Here is a 21,446-nt window from a genome sequence, read left to right as displayed (position 1 = left end):
CACTGGCAGGGAAGGGATTAACCTAGGGGGATGTTTACTAACTGTATGGGGGAGGGACTTTTGAAATGATCATAGAGACCTGTGATCCTATATAAAAGGATCACAGGTGCTCTGTAATCATTTCAGAGAGAACAACGGTCAGCTGTGTTTACAACATCTGACCTTCTCTCTCAGTGGGAAGTGATCACGGGTATCCAGCGGCAATCATGGCTGCCGACCCCATGGATCGGCATCCCCGCTGCCTAGTGGGGGCGAGAGCTGCCCCCAGCACCACTCCCATAAACCGACGTACCCCAATGTCGATAAAACTGCGGCGGGCGGGCTGCAAGTGGTTAAAGAGGTTGAGATCTACTTGACCAACATGGGAGAATTCAAAGATCACCGTTCACAGTGTCACCTCCTTATGCCTGATTTAAACCTCTAATTGCCGTACTACCGTGTCCTAATTGCGTGCACTGCACGGCAATCATGGGTTTAAATCAGGTGGTAAGGAGGCAACATATTGCCTCCTCACCACCTGTCAAACACACTTGGATCACTTTTCAGAGGAGCAGCTATGCCCACTGCACTTGTGAATGAGCCTTTAGTTGAATTCCGCAGCAGCACTCTTATCCTCAATCCCATTTTATATTCTCCACCATCTTTAGCATATAGGTTACACCCTAAATAAAAGTAAGCCCATCACACTTAAAAACAAAACCTCTCCCTCTCCCAAAAGGCCTTTAGCCTTGTGTTTACTTCTCTAAGCTTGCTGTGTTTTTCCTGTGTTGATTATAGCACAGGCAAATTTCCTGAGAATATAACCTTGGGGGTCTATCTCTTCAACTTGCATCCTAGTTCTTTAAATTGATTCTTAGTAATTATCCATCTTCCATATACTCTGTCAATTATTTCAACATGAACCAAGACAGATGGATCATGCCCAGCCCATCCCAGTAATGTTTCTACTTGGTCCACCATGTGCTATGAAATGTATTGTGCATCGTTTGGCTTTAATAAACCAGAAGTCTAATTTTATGGTGAGCTGCTCTCCCTTCTTTGATTTAGCATATTTAAAAGTTATTTGGTGCTCCACATGCGGAACCCTGACACCAGAGAGACAGCAAACCAATAGATTGAGGTGATCAGTGTCAACTTATTCTAAGGAATTCCCTATTGCCACCAACTCTCTAGGCTTTTTCTGCATTACCCTCACCATCCCTACCAGGTGTGATACTCTTTCAGGACTTAGGAGTAGTAGTGATATCTAGGGCTGCCACCACTGAGTTTGCCACCCACACACCTTCGCCCCAACTTTGCACATTTGCTTGGGTACCCACAGGACTGTCCTTCCTTTTCTTTGAGCCCCTTTTATTCCCTATAGTTAAAGTAACCCAGCTTTTTATCCTATCATTCTGGCTTTCCCCTGCACCCTCCACATCAACCCTATTATCTCCCTGTTTAGTGATCAGAACACTACGTTCAGAGTTGTTAAGTCTCCTCAATGTTGCAGTTCATTTGTCTAGATCTCTAATGTGAGTTTCTGGGAGGACAATCTGCTCTCATCTGTCACTGCAGTCTTCATTCAAAAGCTGGTGCTCCATTTTTGTAAACCTGTGGCACAATCTGCACTGGACAAAACATTTAACCATGCTATTACTTATTATCCCAGTTACAATATTTATATTGCTTACTGCAAACTTAAAATGTACAGGTTTCAAGACTTGTTTTGTTTCAAACTCTGCTTATTCATATCTCACTTAGTTCACAATCCCAATGTAAGCAGGCTCAAATGTGAATTGAATGCTGGCTTTATCCCACCTGTGAACCAGCCCCCTTAATTAGCAGACTGAAAGGAAGGAATAAACCCTTGTTTTTAAAGGAAGGGACAGAAAATGAGAGAAAGAAGTGTTTTTAAAGCAGGCAGGTAAAAGATTGCAAAGAAGAAAATACATTTACCAAATCAGTCACCAAGCACTCACTATATATCTCAGCAAAGGGACAAGTACTCTGTTTAAAAACACAGCTTAGTTCACAATCCCAATGTAAGTGAAACTGACAGCTCTTCTTCCTGAAGTTTCCATTGTCCCTTTATGTGTTTTAGTATGCATGGAGCTGTACCTGTTTTAATGTCAAAGATATTACAGAATTCGGATTTTGCAAGTGATTTATTACTGTGCTCGTCCAGGTCTGCATACATTTTCATTGTCTTTTCTTTCTTTGGATATACTTACTAAACAGATGTCGAGCATGATCATGGACTCTTAATTTGACCACTGATTTCTGTGCACTTGGATGGTACTTGTAATTTGAACATGTCCCATTTGTTGTAATACATCCTACAGCAACAATGACAATTTAAAAATTACCACGGGGCTCCACCTAAAATTTCTACCAGGACCCTTATCCATGACAAGGTCTATTATGGATTTTAAGGTTGCAACCCCATGGAAAAAAACAATCACAGCAGTCACATGAAAAGTAGCAACCAATGGATGCCATTCATGATGCCGTTGCTTACTGCTATGATGTCTGTGATTGGTCACAGTATATATTACACACACATGAACTTTAATGACATCCCAGTCTTAGTTTGTAGGGTCTAATATTGAGTTGACCCACACTTTGCAACTATAACAACTTTAACTCCTCTGGGATGGAAGTCAACAAGGTTTAGGAGTGTGTCTATGGAAATGTTTGACCATTCTTCTAGAAGCGCATTTGTGAGGTCAGACACTGATGTATACGAAAAGGCCTGGCTCACAGTCTCCACTCTAATTCATCCCAAAGGTGTTCTATCGGGTTGAGATCAGGTCAGCCAACTTCCTCCACCCAAAATTGGCTCATCCATGTCTTTATGAACCTGTGCAATGATATCCAGTTATGTTGGAACAGGAAGGGGCCATCCACAAACTGTTCCCACAAAGTTGGAAGTGTGAAACTGTCCAAAATGTCTTAGTATGCTGACACCTTAAGAGTTCTTATCACTGGAATAAGGGGCCAAGCCCAACCCCTGAAAAACAACCCTGCACCATAATCCCCCCTCCACCAAATGATTTGGACCAACACACAAAGCAAGGCCTATAAAGACATGGATGAGTGAGTTTGGGGTAGAGTAACTTGACTGACCTGCACCTCAACCCGAACACCTTTGGGATGAATTAGAGTGGAGATTGCGAACCAGGCCTTTTCTCCATCATAAGTGACCTCACAAATTTGCTTCTGGAAGAATGGTCATACAGTTCCAAAGATACACTCCTAAGCCTTGTGGACAGCCTTTCAAGAAGAGTTGATGCTACTTTAGCTAAAAAGGGTGGTTCAACTCAATTTTGAACCCTATGGACTAAGACTGGTATGCCATTAAAGTTCATGTGCGTTTAAAGGCAGGCGTCCAAATACTTTTGGTAATATAGTGTGTATGTATATATATATATATATATATATATATATATATATTAGTTTGTAGACTATATAACTTTCACACAAGCTTAATAATATACACTGATTTGGGTTATTGTTGTTACCAACATTTTATAAAAGAAACTAAGAAAAACATTTTTTTCAAATTTTATGTATATTTTTTTCATTTATATAGCAAAAAAAAAGAGTGGTGATTAAATACTACCAAAGAAAGCTCTATAAGTCTCAAGAAATTATAACATTTATTTTGGGTACAGTATTAGATTCCTAAGTAATTGTTATTCAAAGTGTGACAGTGCTGAAAACTACAAAAATGGCCTGGGCAGGAGGAGAAATTCTCCAGTCTTGAGGTACTTAAATTGTATTTTTCCATCCTGACTGTAATATTTAAATAAATAAAATATATGAAAAAAAAATCATTATACATCCCCATTAGGCTATTCAGCTTCAATACAAATTATATACTGTAAGTGCCGTAAAAGTAGATGATGGAAAGTCAGAAAGAGGGCTGTTTCCATAACCAAAGAAGTGTTTCTGATTGGTTACTTTAATAATCTAATATTATATGTATATATTGATTAATAATACAGGCATATTAAACATTTATAAGTGTTTAGAATTGTCTAAAAAGGTTTTCATTTTTCCAGGTCATGACCTATCTGGCAGTCATTTGTCACATTCAACATACATGGTAGCTAGCAACATTAAAATTCATTGTGAGCAACTTATACTGGCTAGTGTTTAAATACAGCATTTTGTTTGGAAATTTCAGTTAAAGTGTGAATTTGCCATTTGTTTCCTTTCATACACAGATCTAACAGATTCTATTTTATTACAGCATGAAAGAAGCTGGATTAACTTATAAGTACTGGAGAGGTGTTCCTATTACGTCGAGTTGCAAGCAATGTCCAGTTGCTTATACAAGTCCTGTATGTGGGTCTGATGGACATTCATATTCATCTCAGGTAGGAATTCATTTTAACTAATTTTGAACTTCTAAAGCCCAAAAGTCAATCTTTTGAATTTGCACGATGTTTAGCACTTTTGACTTGCTTTGTAATCTGTGGTACAACAGCTATACGGGCACACTTAGGATCTATAGAAGTTGATTTACTAAAGAAATAGAGGATGTTCTCTTAGCCAAGTAAATATTGTTGAACAGGGGAAAGCTGTGTTCACTTTGAAAAGCTAATCATGTGCAAAGGAAAATTATGTTTTTTTTTTTTAAATTCTTTGCATATGCTTGGGTATTCACAATAAATGTAGCTTCACATTATTTATAAACATTTTGCAGAGTGAACATATATCTCCTATGATCTGCTTTTTATGCAAAGACCATCTCCATCAAAAACAGATATGTTGGTTCATTGTTCTTTTTGGAAAGTTAAAGCACATGCTGGCTTCTCTCTGCCTCCGAAATATTTGATACTAGAATTATAAGCTGTGCCCATTTCAGCAGACATTGCAAACACACAGAAACCCTGATGTTGTCCCGCACCCTTAATGAATTATTAGTAGTGTAATATACATACATAACTGCAAACTGAATTACACCTTTGTGCTTTCCATGTGTGAATTAGTGCTGCCAACATTATTGTAGATATTATGGGTAAGTCCCAGAATTAGAATGCCTATGAGATATACAGTATTATTATAGGAATTATGGGTAGATCCCAGAATTAGAATGTCTATGAGATATAAGAGGCAAACTGATAATTCTGGTACAGTATTTTTTTGAAGAAAATAGACTGGTACATACTGTACATGGAAATCCCATGCAGTGGATGTAAACAGTAAGCTCAATTAAGAACCATAGAGAGCTAAAAACAAAACGTGTTCATAGGTGTATTATATCAAACAACAATGTTCCACCGATCGAGGCGGGGGGACACAAACTGATATTCCAATGTACTGTGGCTATCCTAAGCTTTAAAGTAAATCTTTTATGAAAGATACTTAGGTCTGGTCATTTGGGTAATGTTTCACAAATTTTCTCCTTGGTCTAATGACTCAGCTACACTCACAATTTATCACTATACAGAGTCCTCTGGTAATCCAAAAGTTATGTTTTCCGTGGCTTTGAAGGTCGTGCCACCCATGACTATTCAAGAACACCTGAGAAGAGGGAAGCTTTCCCATGCTACCTCTTAGCATTTATAAGGTGTCTGTCTGCTTGTAAGCAGGCAAGTAAACAGGTGAGCGTGATATGGGGGGGGGGAGGGGTTATTTGCTTAGAAGAAAGAAGGTTGCTTGGGAGAGGAGGGGGGAGGGGGGTATTTAGACATTTTTGCTGGAGAAGTGGCTGAATTGGTGCTGGAGGAGTACTCCATAGGCAGGGCAGTTTGTTACATAGGCCTAAAATCTGCACTGAGGGTAAATAGTTCTTACTATTCTGTTTTTTAGAAATGCGACAGTCAGAATGCTTCATGAAGCACAGCATACAGAGCACAGCAGTCAGAAGTATGTAGCACACATTGGCCTCCTTAAAGTGGTTGTAAACGCCTCACATATACCTAGTGAAATGACTAGTCTCAGATGATACACAGAGATGAAACAAATGCTCCCACACACGTTGTACCTGTTAATCTGCAGCCCTCTATCCTCTACAGTCGTCCAAAACAAACATTTTGCACAACATCTGCTCCAGGAAATCTGAGAGCTGGCTTAAAAAAACATAGAGTTGAAAGTATGAATAAACCACTGTGCCCTAGAGGGGGCGGGCCATATCCTGGTTGGAGGTGTTGGCTTAATCTATTAGGAGTGAATCATGCAGAAAGCAGGGAGAGGAGAGATCAGAGAGGAACCAGACTTAGATTCAGGTTAGTACATACAACATTGGGTTGTACGTTCATTTTTCATATCTGAGGTTTACAAGCACTTTTATTGAGTTTAATCTGCGCTGTACACTTCTGACTTGTTCACATTTTAATCTGTGCTGTATATTACATTATATTGAACAATGCGGTCTGTACCCTGGATTTTACATTACTTCTGAGCACTGCACTCTGTACTGTCAGCTTTAGGTTACATACTCCTGACCCCTGAACTCAGTACACTGAACTGTATGCTACATAATCCTCACCACAGCACTCTGTATAATAGGCTATATGTTTCATACCCCTGATACCAGCACACTGTATGCTATATATTCTTGACCTGTAAATTACATACTAATGACCCCTGCATACAACATACTTTATAAATTTACAACTAAACTGTTCATTTTCCATGAGTTGCTGTTTGCTAAGTTGTCCCTGGTTATTTTAGTTCTGAGTTTTTCTTTGAGGTAGACTAAGAAAAAGTGTTAGTTTATATAGTAATAATGTCTATATTGTTTGCCGCAAACACATGTAATGGGAGAGTTTATGTTTATGTAGGAGTATCTCTTGTTGCACAGTAATGAAAGCATATTTGGTGGGTACAAGTGGTGTGGCATATATGTGCAGTGTGTACAGGGTATACTTATGTTCTATTTAATCATGCATCTTTAAGGCCCTGCTACTGTAAGTGCAGTGGGGCAGCTTCCAATGACGTAATTTCTGTGACAAAACACGTCAAGTTGACACGCACGCTGCCTCGTTCTGGGCCTGTTCTGAACCGCACGCCATTTACACCTTACTTCCGGGAGCAGCGCGGCTTCCTGTACTAGGCTACGGCTGACAGCAAGGCACCGAACGGACCACGGGAGACAATGCGGGCCATTACTATTTATATTGAACAGTGTCTGCTGGATTTGCACATTTTGTATATTTTTATTTACCAAATAAATACGGATTATTTTTAGAACCGGTTCACACTGGGGCGACTTGTCAGGCGACCTAGTCGCCTGACAAGTCGCCGTGGGTCGCCTGCCATAGATTAGCACAGGACCCGTTCTAATAGGAGCGACACAAGTCTTTACTAGACTAGGCCTGTACTACTTTGGGGCGACCTGGAGCGACCTGCATTGACTTCAATGATATGAAGTCCGTGCATGCCGCTCTGAGGTCGCCCCGGCAAGTCGGGTCGCCCCTATGTGAACCGGCTCTTCACCTACTACACCATGAGGAGTCCTCTTCCTTATCTTGCCCTCTGAGACCATTCACAGGAATTCTATCCATTGGGACATAAGCCATCCAGCACATGGAGACCCCTAAGCACAAATTGATCTTTAGTTGACATATGCCAACAAAGATCAACACCATCTGGTGAGTCTGCATTGGCGGTGATTTGGAGGGTGCCACCACTACTGCTTGTATCACGTACAGTCACCACATTGGGTTGCCCCAATTTTTGCACAAGGGACTAATTATTTGGACTATTTGTTGCCTGCGGTTTCATATGCACAGTTACTGGGCACTTTCATATGCATACACACTTGAGCACGAAATTGCTGCACAATAATTATTGCACCTTAATATTGCACTTTTACTCATTATTATATATGGTTTGATTCTATATATACATTTTATTGCAATTTTTGCACAGAGAAGCACTTTACATAGCATTGCACCTTTACGTATTGCACTTTTGATTAATTTATGGTTTAATCGTAGACATTGCACTTTCAGGTATTGAACCCTTGATGAATATAATCATATGGTTTGTTTACATTTTTTTGCATTTGTAGTTTGCACACCATTTGCATTTTGGAGCAATATCAGTAAATAGGAGGATTTAGCTCCATTTTTCAAGTGCACCACATCACATCATTAATGTCCCCAGGGTGCCCTAGTTCTACCAGTGGTGGCTACCACTGCTGACCTCTTCTAAAAGTGCAAGTTCCATGCCTATCATGCCTGCTGCCTTTCACCAACTGGGCTTACAAGAAGAATGCAGAGAAAAGCATTTGAAGTGACATTTTTTAGTACGTGTTCATTGAATCACTCAGATAATAAAGCAGCGCAAACAAAATAAAAATAGAAGAACATAATTATAAACATGCAAGGAGAAAGAGATCCATAAGATTATATATGTAGCTTTTGGATAATAAGAAGTCTGGATGTAAATCCCCATTGGAGAGGTGTCCAAAATAATATAAAAGTGTTAAAGAGGGAATCCAGCCCATCCACCACAGACAGCAGCAGCCTCTCACTTTCCTACAAAGACCAGAACTGTCAAAATACAACTTTCTCACACCATGGGGATATATCCTCCCCACAGGTGACTGCAGACATAGCCCCTCCCCCTGGTGGGGGGAGGAGGAGCTACATCTGCAGTCACCGGTGGCCATCTTTGATTCTACTATCTGTATACTGCTATGCCCATACACGTGAACTTACTGAAAGTGCTGTGCTTTTGAGTGAATTTTATTCTTTTAAAAAAAGTTGAGGTGTTTGCAGAGAGCACTAGATGTTTTCTTTTTTACATTTTGCATATACACGATTGGAGGAGCCAGTGACATCTGTACTGTGAATTGATTGTGGGAGCATATATCCCCATGGTGTGGGAAAATTGTATTTTAACTGTTTCGGTCCTATCAGGAAGGTAAGAGGCTGCTGTTGTCTGTGGTGGATGGGCTGGACTCACTCTTTAACACTTTTATATTATATTGGAAACTTCTCCCAGAGATTTACATCCTTACTTCTTATCATCCAAATTTTACAAATATCATCTCATGGATCTCTTTCTCCTTGCATGTTTATAATTATGTTCTTGTATTTATATTTTGTTTGCACTGCACTGATTATTGCTTTATATTCTACTAAGGAGTTTTTTGTATTGTCACTATAGTGTTCAGCTGGCAATCAGTACATGTATGGGTGTATATTCACATGTATATATATTAATATTGTTTATATTTCTGCTGAATATTTTTCTGTATGAAATCACTCAGATAAAACTGAAGCCATAACATTCAGGCAATCAATGGAAAGAGGCCAGCAATGGCAGCCCCCTATATTTCTTTCATTACAGATATACTTTTAAAGGACTCAGACCTTCGCAGTATTATCAGTCATTTCATCAGTAATATTGTAAACGATAAATCACTTCTTCACACATATATTAGGTTTGTTGTGTATGCATAAAATAAAGTGTTGAAAGGTTTGTGCTTTATGTATTTTTTATTGACTTTTGTTTTTAGGATAGATGCTTTTTAAATCATTTCACATAAAGCAGCAGGTGAAATTTGATAAAACTAACAAATATTAGATATATTTTTCACAAAATCTTTATTTGCTTGCATTACCTTTACAAACAATGATATAAACATTGAAGACATCCATTTATTTTTGTATATAACCCTCACATTTGTTGTCTTAGCAAGAAAGTAATGAGTAGAAGCTTTTGCATTTCTGTTGTATAAAAAATGCAACAGCTATATTTAAAACAAGAACGTGTTGTAAAAGTACATGGCGCACATCTATGACATTTACAAGAAGTTTCCAACTGATACAATGTTTTATTAAGCTGAAAAAGAAAAATGTTTGTTCCCCATTTAGTTTTGGAACTAAAGCGTCTGTATGTGCAGTAGATTGTGAACACATTGATGGGCATATGGTTGTTTTTGATATACTGTGATCCTACAGCTGTGTAGTTATTCTTATTTAGAAAACATTCAATGCTTTTATTTATAACAGTTGCTTCAAAGAAAGTTTTCTTCTCACTTCTCACGCAAATTCACAAACTAAAAAGTGATTTTTGTTGAGGCTAGATTTTAGCAAACAGTTTTAAAAGACTTCAAAATACAGATGGTTTCAGAAGCATCTAGGCTTGGTGCTGTAACTGTGATTCTGACATTTAAATGTTTTCTTTAACTAATAAGCAGCATCTGTATTTGCATGTTTGTAAACCATGGCAAGTTTAATGTCAAAAAGCCAAAACATTCAGGAAAGTGAGAAAAAAGTATGATTAATATTATATTTCCCTATACTTGCAATAATGACATGCTTGCCCACAATTCAACCAAGCATGAGAAGAAATGGGTCTCTGCTGGGCTTTTATCATTGCAATCTAGGTCCCTTCATCTGTTGATGTGTCGTCATGTTATCTGACACTGTTATAACTGATTGCAATTCTAAGAGTAAAAGCAGATCTCTCGCTAGATTTTTTTTTTTTTAGAGGGGGAAAGAAACTTGAAGTGAATCTGTGCTTCGTCCATAAAGTGCAAAGCAACGGGTTCTCTTTAATGCTTATTTTTCAGATGCACATACTTTACTTTCCATTAGAGCTGCTGATTTGCCCTGCATAACCAATAATAAGAGCTTTGTGTCTAACTTTAAAATTATTGGTAATAGCCTTATCTCCCCTCCTTGTTAAAGGAGGTAGCCTTATCCCTCAATATTGCACCCTTGATTTTGTAATAATCTGTAAAGTAACATCCGCATGAAATACTAAATGGCAACTACAAAAGTTCAGTGTTGGTATCATAGAAGAAAATTAGGCTGCAATGACTCAGCAAAATGTGCCCGCCAATCGTATTCTACATATAGCAGCTGCTATTCTCTTAATCGTACATTAAAGGACACAAGATGGAGTAATACAGGTACATTTGGTTATGCTGTAGCCTTCAGGGGAATGGACACTGATAAACAAACTATAAGGTCAACTTAGAATAACCCTTCCCACTGCCATTATGCCACAATATATATATATATTTTTTTTTTTTTTGCTAGTGAAGAACAAAACATCTCTTCTTTGGGAGAAGAAAACCCTTTTTTACAGCCCAACTCTGGGAAACTTTAAAATTATACTTTGCAATGGGGCTGTGCCATTTTCAGGGGTTACCTGCTTGTTTTGTGTGGGGAAAAGAAGTGCTTTTACTTACCTGATCTTCCACTCCCCCGTGCTCCTTGGCATCACCACATCTATGGCAGGGATATGGAATCTGCATTGGTCCTGATGCCAGAAACTAAAACTACTGGACCATGGGGGAGAAGACCCCAGCATGAAGGAGCGAAAGATCTGGAAAGTAAATCTTTTTCTGTGCCCCTAGAATTAAACAAGCAATGCACCCTTGCAGTGTAGGAACAATTGGCCCATTTTGCAGATTTTTGGATCAACCAATCCTTGGAATTACCATGGAATTCATACCCAGAACCCACTTCAGAGGAAGAAGCAGGGCTTTCCTGTAATGTGTTTTTGAGCACTGGACTATGCTGAACCTAGACACCTGTGTTTAATGCGTGAGTCAGCTGCAGAGCACCTGGTCTAGGGCCAGAATGCACTTGATTTGTTGAACCCTGTCCCTGAAGACTCCATAGGGAGTGTTTACCTAAGAGGGGTAAAGTCTAGAAGAAGTGGCATTTTCCCTAAACCCTGCTTCTCTATCCAGACTATTCCTGTGTGGGAACTGCAATACCCTTCAGGGCCTCAGCTGCGATGAGTTTGAGATTTAGCCCATGTGTGCAGGGAGCCTGATGATGCTTACATTGCTTTGGTTCTTTCCCTAAGTGGGATAACTCGTGGATCTCCAGCTGCAACATAATTTATTGAACCATCATCAGTGGGCAGGAGATCTGAGCCAAATTTGAATTTATCACTCTATTAGCCTTCTACTCTACTTTCTGAGCACAGACATTGTTGCCTTCCTGCTATTTTTTCTGCCTATTCACCACCTCTACAATCCTTTGGACATTCACCTGGGCTCCCCTTTGTATTAAAGTAAACTTGTCATAGACTACCTTAACCCTTCCTGCTCGAGCATCGGTTTGTCTGTAAGCAAATAATGGGAAGAAAATTCACCCCTTAACTACACAGAGAGATTAGGGTAAGAATAGAGAGGGATTTTGGTAGTGGCTGGCATAAAGAAGCATAACAACTCATATAAAATGTTTGTCTTTTATAAGTTTCAAAAATTATAAAAAACATCAATAGACTACGGTATGGAGTACAACATGTGATATAATATATCTCACAGAACAATTATCTCATCAAGTGTGGGTCAATCTAAAGCTGGATCTACGCGTTTTGCCCAAGGATAAGGGCTTCTTCAGGATCCCATAGCAGATATAGTAGACACCACTATAAATATAAAATACAATCAAACAAGTCACAGTATACATTATTTGTTTGAATAGCATCATATAGATATCAACAAAAGTAACTTATGCATGTCCATCAAAAAACACACAGAGATCAAATAGAGGGGAATAGGAGGAAAAAAATCCTAAAGGAAAAGAAAAAAAGGAAAAAAAAGTTTTCTTTTTATTTTGTTTCATACGGTTTTGTATGCTCCTTTTTCAGATATTTGAGCTATCTTTCTGTTAGTGGAATGGACTTTACTCCTTATTCTGTTTTTACACATATTTAATCTACTATTGGAGTATATCCCTGTTTTTCACTTGATGAGAATATTGCTGGTCAGGGCTATAATTTACTCCTCTCATCAAATACCCAAGGTATCATATTTTCATATATATATTGTGACAGGAAGTCAGGTAAATCTGTGGATGTAGTCACAGACAGGAGATACATTTCCACCTGGTTTAGAAAATTCACCATTTACTATAGGGTGTCGGCTGCAAAGGTAGCCAGAACTGTCTAAGGACGTTGAACAGACTTCAGCTGTTCAGAATGAGGAAATTAAGGCCTCTATAATTTGTCCAGAGGAAGTCTAAGGATTGCTGCCTCCTGACGCTATGTTAGTAGAGGAGGACAGTCAGATGGCTGCCTCCTGAAGCTGTGTGAGCTGGGGATAGGAGAGCAGTCAGATGAATGCATCCTGAAGCGATGTGCGCTGAGAAGGATAAAAAGACTGAAGACTTCTCAAGGTGAGGTCTTGGATTGTTTTCTATGTGGAGAGAAAAACAATGAACATTTTCTATGGGAAGAAAGAATGAACTATTTCTATGTTAAAAGAAACCAAAGGGACATGTTCTATGTGAAGAGAGAAACCAATGAACATTTGTTGTGTGAAGAGAAAATGAACACGTTAAATGGACTATTGATGGTTTGCTGTAGGATCAGCAAAGTCTGCCCAACAGTAGGTTGGGGACAGACTCTGTAGGTAGGTAGGTTCCTGTGTGTGAGAAGGTAGCTGCCCACAGTGGCAAGGATTTATTTTGTGTTTTATTTTATTTTTGATGTTTTGATGCTTGCACTTGTGTGAAGAAAAATTGCAAGAATAAAACCATACACTGTTGTTTGCAACCACTTCTCGGCTATATCCCTGTGTAACGAACCCCAAAAGGGGGTCATCCACATATATATATATATATATATATATATATATATATATATTTTTTTTTTTTTTACATTGGGGTTTTCTACTCAGGTGATGGTTTTTTGGCTACTTATTTCGCTCCCCCAATCTTTGGTATCTCCTCTGGGTCTCTGATCATCACTCCTGGTGTGTGGAGTATGTGTTTTTTTTCTCTGTATATATTGACTGCCCAGAAAAGGAAAAAAAAGTAAGCGGGAAAAAATTTTTTTTTTGACGTGTGTTTTTGATGGACATGCATAAGTTACTTTTGTTGATATCTATATGATGCTATTCAAACAAATAATGTACAGTATACTGTGACTTGTTTGATTGTATTTTATATTTATAGTGGTGTCTACTATATCTGCTATGGGATCCTGAAGAAGCCCTCATCCTTGGCCGAAACGCATAGATCCAGCTCCAGATTGACCCACACTTGATGTGATAATTGTTCTGTGAGATATATCATATCACATGTTGTACTCCATACCGTAGTCTATTGATGTTTTTTATAATTTTTGATACTTATAAAAGACAAACCTTTTATATGAGTTGTTATGCTTCTTTATGCCAGCCACTACCAAAATCCCTCTCTATTCATCCCTTAATCTCTCTGTGTAGTTAAGGGATACATTTTCTTCCCATTATTTGCTTGCACATATGAGGTATAGTGTCTGGACATACTGTATGTAATAGATTTGAATCTCACTCCACCCTCCCTTATTATCAGTTTGTCTGTACCCTTTGATAGCGATCCCTCACTTGAATACTAAAAAATTGTAGATCATAAGTGCAAGGACAGTGGTCCTGGGGGACTTGCCAGCTCACAATCCTCAGAGTCATCGCTAACCTCTTCAGAGGTAACTCCCTGTCTTATCTAGGGAGGAACTCTAGCTGCTATGTCTGAGTTTATTGGGAAAATTACTGCGCTTTTTGCCGACTCAGAATGCATTGGCTGTAAGTGTGCTTCCATGCCTTCTCTTCCAGAGTTCAACTCTGATCTCCCTGAGTTTTCAGCTGCATCTGCACTGTTAGCTGAGAATGAAGTGGATTGTACCTTATCATAAATTGAGGAGTTAGTGCAGGAGAAGTCTCAGTCCACAAATTAAATCTCCATAGAATAAGGATACAACATCAATCCTGCAGTCCATTCAATCCCAGGTGTGGAGCTACCTGCGTCTGCATCAACTATACTTAAGTTACCAACTTAGGTCATCTTAAATGTGCCTAGCCTGTTAAGAATGTTTACAGTACATTCACCTTTACAACATATTTTGTTTGGTGCTTAGCCTAATACAGATAGTCTTTGCTCTACCCAAACATTTTGCCTATCAATACCCTATTGAGGAAGGATTCCTAAATAGTGGAGTGTCCCTATATTGGATCCAGCCATTTCCTGCTCTGACTGTCGCTGAAAGTCCCTTATGAGATCTTATTCTCCTGAGCAGAACTGCACTACACATGCAGAGCATTCCTAGTTTCAAATGTTGATCTGTGGAGCATCAGTGCAAGAAACACCTTGCATATTCTATTTGATGGGGAGTACATCTTTGATGATTCCCTGGACAATTCTATCAAGGAGGTCATCAGGGGGATACCATTTTGCTCCAGAAAAACGAGGCAAAACCTCTGGGACACAGTCTACTTCTGAGACTAAAAAATTTGTTTCTCTCAGGCTTACTAGTCCAAGGAAAAGTCTTAAACTCAATACTACCATATGCATTGTCTCTTCAAAATCTCCAAATTCACAAACAAGTTCCTCGCAATGAAGGGTGAATCCACTTGTCAGCGGGTGAAGGGATATCTGTTGGCTCTCTGGCCCTCTGGTCCCAGGATATTTCCGACATTTGAGTCCAGATTGTTTTATCCACAGGCTACAAACTGGAATTTTGGTCTATACCTGCTTCATGTGGTCAAACTTGCCACCATCCCCACAAAGACTGCTCCTCTCTCAAGGGGTCATAAACATTGTCCTGGAAAAGGAAAGGTGCCATATTTTCTATATAAACCTGAATACCATCCTCAATGCCAAAGGGGACATCCGCCCCATATTGTATCCAAATGTTCTTAACACCTTTATCTGGGTCAAAACATTCTATATGTAATGTGCCAGGTTAGTCATTGCTTCTCTCCATCCAGCAGACCTTTTGCTCTCTGTGCAAATTAAGGTTATCTACTTGCATGTCCCCATATTCCTGGCGCATAAACACAACCTATGTTTTGCAATTGACAAACAATATTACCATTTTTTTTGCCATTCCCTTTGTTCAGTCCACTGCACCTTGGGTTTTCATAAATGCTCTTGCCTTTTTTCTTACTCTGCCTCACTCACATCTGAATATATGGACAAAATTATTCTGAAGAATCAGTTATTGCAGGCCTTACCAATGTTTAATAGACTGTCCATACCCTACAGGGGTTTGGGTATATTCTAAACCTCTAGAAGTTAGAGCTGAAAAGGTCATATCACTTGGAGTATCTCGGCCTGGGCCTGGAATGCACTGTGTCTTTTATCCAGTCTGTTTTATTTAACATTTGACCTTGGCTTCCATAAAGGGTTGAATATTGGCCCTAGCAGTTCTTTTTCAAAGACCATTTGCTTTTTTTTTATTATTATTATTCTCTCATTATTATTTTCAATTTACTATTTACATCATTGCACAATCAAATAATACCATTCCACACTCTCCAATCTCCCCAAGCCCCTTACTCCTTTTCCCTTCATGGTCCCTCCTTAATTCCGCAAATTATCCCACACAAAATGGTTTCTTACAAAATATATAACAGTTAGCTTACATAAACATTGGTTAATGATCCCCATTTATTGGTTAATGATCCCCATTTACTTCTCCTTTTCATATCTTATTTCCCTCTTTCCTCTTTTCTTTTTTACTCCTTATCTTAAAGTAACTCCCTGATTCCTTGAACAATAGCCAGTCCTTCCATGTATGCATAATTTCATCTGTAGTCTTCTTTCATAATCCATTCCTGTATACTTGTAATTTTTTGCGATTTCCAATACTTTGGAATCTACCCTTTGGCTGTATTCAATAGATAATAGATAATAGATATGGCATGAGGTACATTTCATACTGGGGAGCTGATATTTCCGGGGGTATTTTTAGAGATGATTATCCATCATTCCGTTCCCCTCTGCTCCTGATTCTATTTCTGTATTTAAATATCTCTGCATGGGCACTGTATTAGCAGGCCTAATACAACCTTCGCTCCCCTTACCTCTGACTTGCCCGAGCGTCCTTTTATTTCCCCTCTGCAGACATAAAAATACAGGACAGGAACCATCCCAGCATGCAGATCTCACTCTTGGTAAGGCTTTTCAGCTTAGCACAGCAAAGCCTGTAAGCCTCCACGTTCACAGTCCTGACCAGTTAAGTACACAGCATCTGCACAGAGAGGGGAAACACCACTTTAAGTACCAATCTCACACTTGGTTAGGCTCTTGGTTAGGCTATTTAGCTTGACACTGCACAGTCCATTAGCCTCCACTTGCACAGTCTGGCACAGCTAAATACACAGCATCTGCACAGAAAGGGGGAACTGCCATTTTAAGTAAAGATTTCACTCCTGGTAAAGCTACAGTCCAGCAGCCTCCACTTTCACAGTCAAGCACAGCTTAGTACACAGTATCTGCAGAAAGAGGGAACCCACCACTTTAAATACAGATCTCACTCCTGGTAAGACTGTTCAGTTTTCCTCAGTAAAGCCCAGCAGCCTCCCCTTTCATAGTCCAGCACAGTTAAAAGTACAGCATCAGCATTAGGAAGGAAACTGCTGCTTCAAATGCAGCCGGCAGGTAGCCGGCTCTGACTCAATGACCCACTCTCTCTCTCTCTCTCTCCTCCTACACACTGCCAGGTAACCAGAGGACTCCACTACCGCTGCACTGCTCCATCACTGATCCCGGGCTCCAGTCTACACAGGCAGAACATGCAGCCCTTTTAGTCTGTTTTCTTTCCCTCTCTCTCCTCCAGCGCTACTCTGATGCTGCTAGGGCTGCCTAAACCATGCTGCCAGCATGGTTAGATCCAAGAGGAAGCCTGAGCTCATCTGCTCTCACGCCCTAAGTGCCATGTGCAGACCACACCCCCCTCCCCCTAAAATTGGCTGCTTGCCTCTTACCTCTTAATGAAGGCATTTTTTTATAGTAGGCCTCTCACATTATTCCCCCCCTATATATCTCCCAGTGACACAGAACTTCCAGGCAACTTAACCTGGTTGTTTCAGTTCTTTAAAATTCTCTGACAGATATTCATCTGTCTAATCTCACGCATAGGCTGCTTTTCTTGTTATCACCTCTTAAAGATGAGTTCCTGATTTGGCTTCCTTAACATTTAAATTTTATTGTGCTCTACAAAGACAAGGTTTGATTGAGGTCTAGGGCTTCTTTTCTTCCCATGGTAGTTTTGTCCTTACACCTCAACCAGGAAATCTTCTCTATGTCTTGCTCTATGATATCTAAAAGGATAAGTCTTCCATTGTCTGGATGTGATATGCACTTTTCACATTCATTTATCAGCTACAGCACTTTTTAGACAGTCTGACTTTCTGTTTTCATTTCTGACGGTCCCCATAGGAGATAGCCTTCTTGACCTTCCACTATCACTAGGTGGATTCAGAAACCTATCATTCAAATCTACTGACTTAACCCCTTTCCACCCAGTGGTTATACCGGGATGATGGATGCACCTACAGGCATCATCCCATAATCATTGTTTGCAGCCAGCGATCCCCTTTCATCTGAGTGGCTAATTAGCCCCCTGATCAGTTCTGTGGTCTCCCGCCACTGCTGCCACCTCCCCCGGGCTCTCCAGTCCCATTGCAGAGGCTGGGACCAATGCAGCCCAGGGGAGGACCATGGCTGCCTGGGACAGAGAGAGAGGAACTGACATCATTCCCCTCTCTCCCTAACCCTGGAAACCGGGGGTCCCTTACGGTTCTGCCCCTTTGTTTACCTGGCCACCAGTGGCCAGAGAAGCAGTCGATCAGACCGATCTCTGGGTCTGATTGGCTGCATGGAGGGCCAGAGGAGAGATTTGGGGGTCTAAGAGACCTCAAATCTCTCCATAAAGGGGACCTGTCCCGGCCCATGCTATCACAGGGGATGTTGTTCATCCCTTGTGATAGCAATAAAGTTTGTACAAAAAAAAAAAAAAATATATTTTTTTTTGTATAAAATAAATAAATAAAATAATAATATAAAAAAATGTAACGTGCCCCGTCCCACCATGCTAATGCACTAATGCGAACGCATATGTTACTCCTGTACCCATATGTAAACGGTGATCGCATCACACATGTGAGGTATTGTCACAAATGTCAGAGCAAGAGCAATAATTATAGCACTAGATCTCCTGTGCTTCTCTAAACTGGTAACCTGTAAAGGTGTTTAAATCGTCGCCTATGGAGAATTTTAAGCACCGCAGTTTGCTTCTATTCCACAGGCAGATGCAATTTTAAAGCGTGAAATTTTAGGAATTTACTCGGTGTAACATTCTCTTTCACATTATACAAAAAAATTGGGCTAACTTTACTGTTTTGTTTTTCTTTAAAATCATGAATGTGTTTTTTTTTTCACAAAAATTGTGTTTGAAATACCGCTGCGCAAATACCCTGTGACATAAAAAACTGCAACCAACACCATTTTATTCTATAGGGTCTCTGCTAAAAAAATATGTAATGTTTGGGGGTTCTAAGTAATTTTCTAGCAAAAAAAATAGATTTTTACATGTAGGAGCGAAGTATCAGAATAGGCTTGGGAAGGGGGTGGTTAAAGAGGAACTGCAGTCTGCTCACATAATTTGTAATAAAAACATTTTTGCCATTCTGAAGCTTCCCTCCAACCATATTGCATATTATTTTATATACTGTATACTGTGATTCTGTACTTACCAAATATGCTGCAGAAATCTCCCTGCTCTAAGTCTGGCTGCAGCCATTTTAACCATGGGCAGCTGAAGCTGCTGCCTGTTCACTTCCTGGATTTACACAGACACACAGAGGCACACAGACACACACATACACATATATACAGACAGACAGACACACTTGCATCACTGCTTGCCTGCACATTTCTCATGGATCTCTGCAGTCTCTTGTTATCTCCACCCTCATCCAGCCCCCTCTGGCTTTGCAGCTCTCATTGGCTCTCCTATGACTCACCCCTCCTCCCTTGCTGGCAAACTCTCACAAGAGTTAGAGAGAGACCTGTGCGTGATGTCATTAACCTAGGCTTTTAGCAGACAAGAAAGAGGAAGTGGGTTGCATAAGGTATTTACTGGCAGCAAAAAAAATGTTTTACTATCCAAAGTTAAAACAACAAGGGCAGAGGATTTAATATATGGAAACATTTAAAAAAATGACTGAAGAGCCACACTAAATACCAGATTCCAAATCAATTAGGGCAAGGCTTCCATCTCATCTTTTCTATCTCAGATTTTCAAGGCTGCCATCTTATGTACATGAGATGAACATTCAGACATCTGCTGATGTTGGCTTTGGTTGTAAGGCTCTTCAGGTCCCTTGTGGGCTCTGTTAAGCCCCTCTGTGAACCTGTGGGTTTTCTTGTGGGTTTTTCTGTGTTGTCTACCTCTTAGTTGGATTGCGTTTGGACTTCTAAATGTACCTGGAATGCTTCATCCTGTGCCCCCTAATGTACGATCGGACAAGAAAATAGCAAACAAATGTACTCCTGCATCTTTTGGAATACATTAAGGGGCACCCTCTGTCCTTATGATGCACCCCTACTATAGTTTGCTACAAAACTGAGGCTAGCTGGGAGTGTGTGGGGTTATACTAGGCTGCCTTTACTGTTTTGTTTGCTTTATTATTTTTTTAAAGAAAATGTATAGTTTTTTTAATTTACAAATGCGTAAAACAGACGTACTTGATGTCAATCTTATTGACATGTTAAAGTATAAAAAAAACCTTGTTTCATGTAAAATTCTACATGTATCTTTAAAAGTAATATTTGTTCACGTATGCATGTACTTCCTGCTTTGTTGTGCTATACAGTGTTTTTTGCTCTATTGCGTTGAGTTGGCTGATTCACTGAAAACTGTAAACTTTTTATGTGGCTGATATCATATCTCTACTGTTGTTGAGAGAGAGAGACAGAATAATTGCAGTGAGCAGTTACAATAAGTTCTCTCTAGTGTCTTGTCTATGGATTGGTATATTTAATATACTAGAAAATAAACGGAAACACAAGTTTTTAAAAATGTAATCATTATATAATTAAAGATAAAAAAACTGCAATAATACTTCAAAATATGCACTCACTAAAAATACACTATACTGTATAATATCTCAATATGTATTTATTTGTACAATATATACTCCTAACCCCTGCACTCTATATGTTGCACGCCTTGACCCCTAAGTTCTACAAATGATATACTTCTGACCCTTCCCCTATATACACTATGTGTATACTTTCCCTTAAAAGTATATGTGAATTCCAACAATATATTTCTCCTATTTTACTCCATGTTGGATCATTGAATACACCATCAAAAGCATTTTCCTATATCCACTTCAGCTTGGAAAGATTTGCCCCCCTTTATGGCTAGGCCAAATGTGCAGTAGTGAGACGCTGTACCCAAATATAGTTTTTGTCCTTTTTTTTCCCCCACAAATAGAACTCTCTTTTTGTGGTATTTGATCACCTCTGCTTTTTTATTTTTTGTGCTATAAACAAAAAACAACCTACAATTTTGAAAAACAAACTATATATTTAACTTTTTGCTATAAAACGTATTAAAAAAACATGTAAAAAATCAAGTTTCTTCATCAGTTTAGGCCAATATGTATTCTGCTACATATTTTTGGTAAAAAAAAAAATCCAATAAGCGTAAATTTATTGGTTTGCACAAAAGGTATAGCATCTACAAACAATGTGTGTAGA

General features: G+C 39.3%; 1 protein-coding gene across 1 annotated transcript in view; it reads left to right on the top strand.

The window, feature by feature from the left end:
• SPOCK3 (SPARC (osteonectin), cwcv and kazal like domains proteoglycan 3) overlaps positions 1-21,446 on the top strand; it is a 473,026-nt gene that overhangs the window by 350,256 nt on the left and 101,324 nt on the right. Inside the window, exon 4 of the mRNA XM_082253008.1 lies at positions 4,238-4,364. Coding sequence (XP_082109134.1) covers positions 4,238-4,364 — 127 coding nt within the window. The remainder of the gene's footprint in view (positions 1-4,237; positions 4,365-21,446) is intronic.

Source organism: Pelophylax lessonae, assembly GCF_965119305.1.
Source record: "Pelophylax lessonae genome assembly, chromosome: 1".
In the NCBI taxonomy this organism is placed as follows: Eukaryota; Metazoa; Chordata; class Amphibia; order Anura; family Ranidae; genus Pelophylax; species Pelophylax lessonae.
Note: the sequence above shows the minus strand (reverse complement) of the source record. Positions and strands in the feature narration are given on the sequence as shown.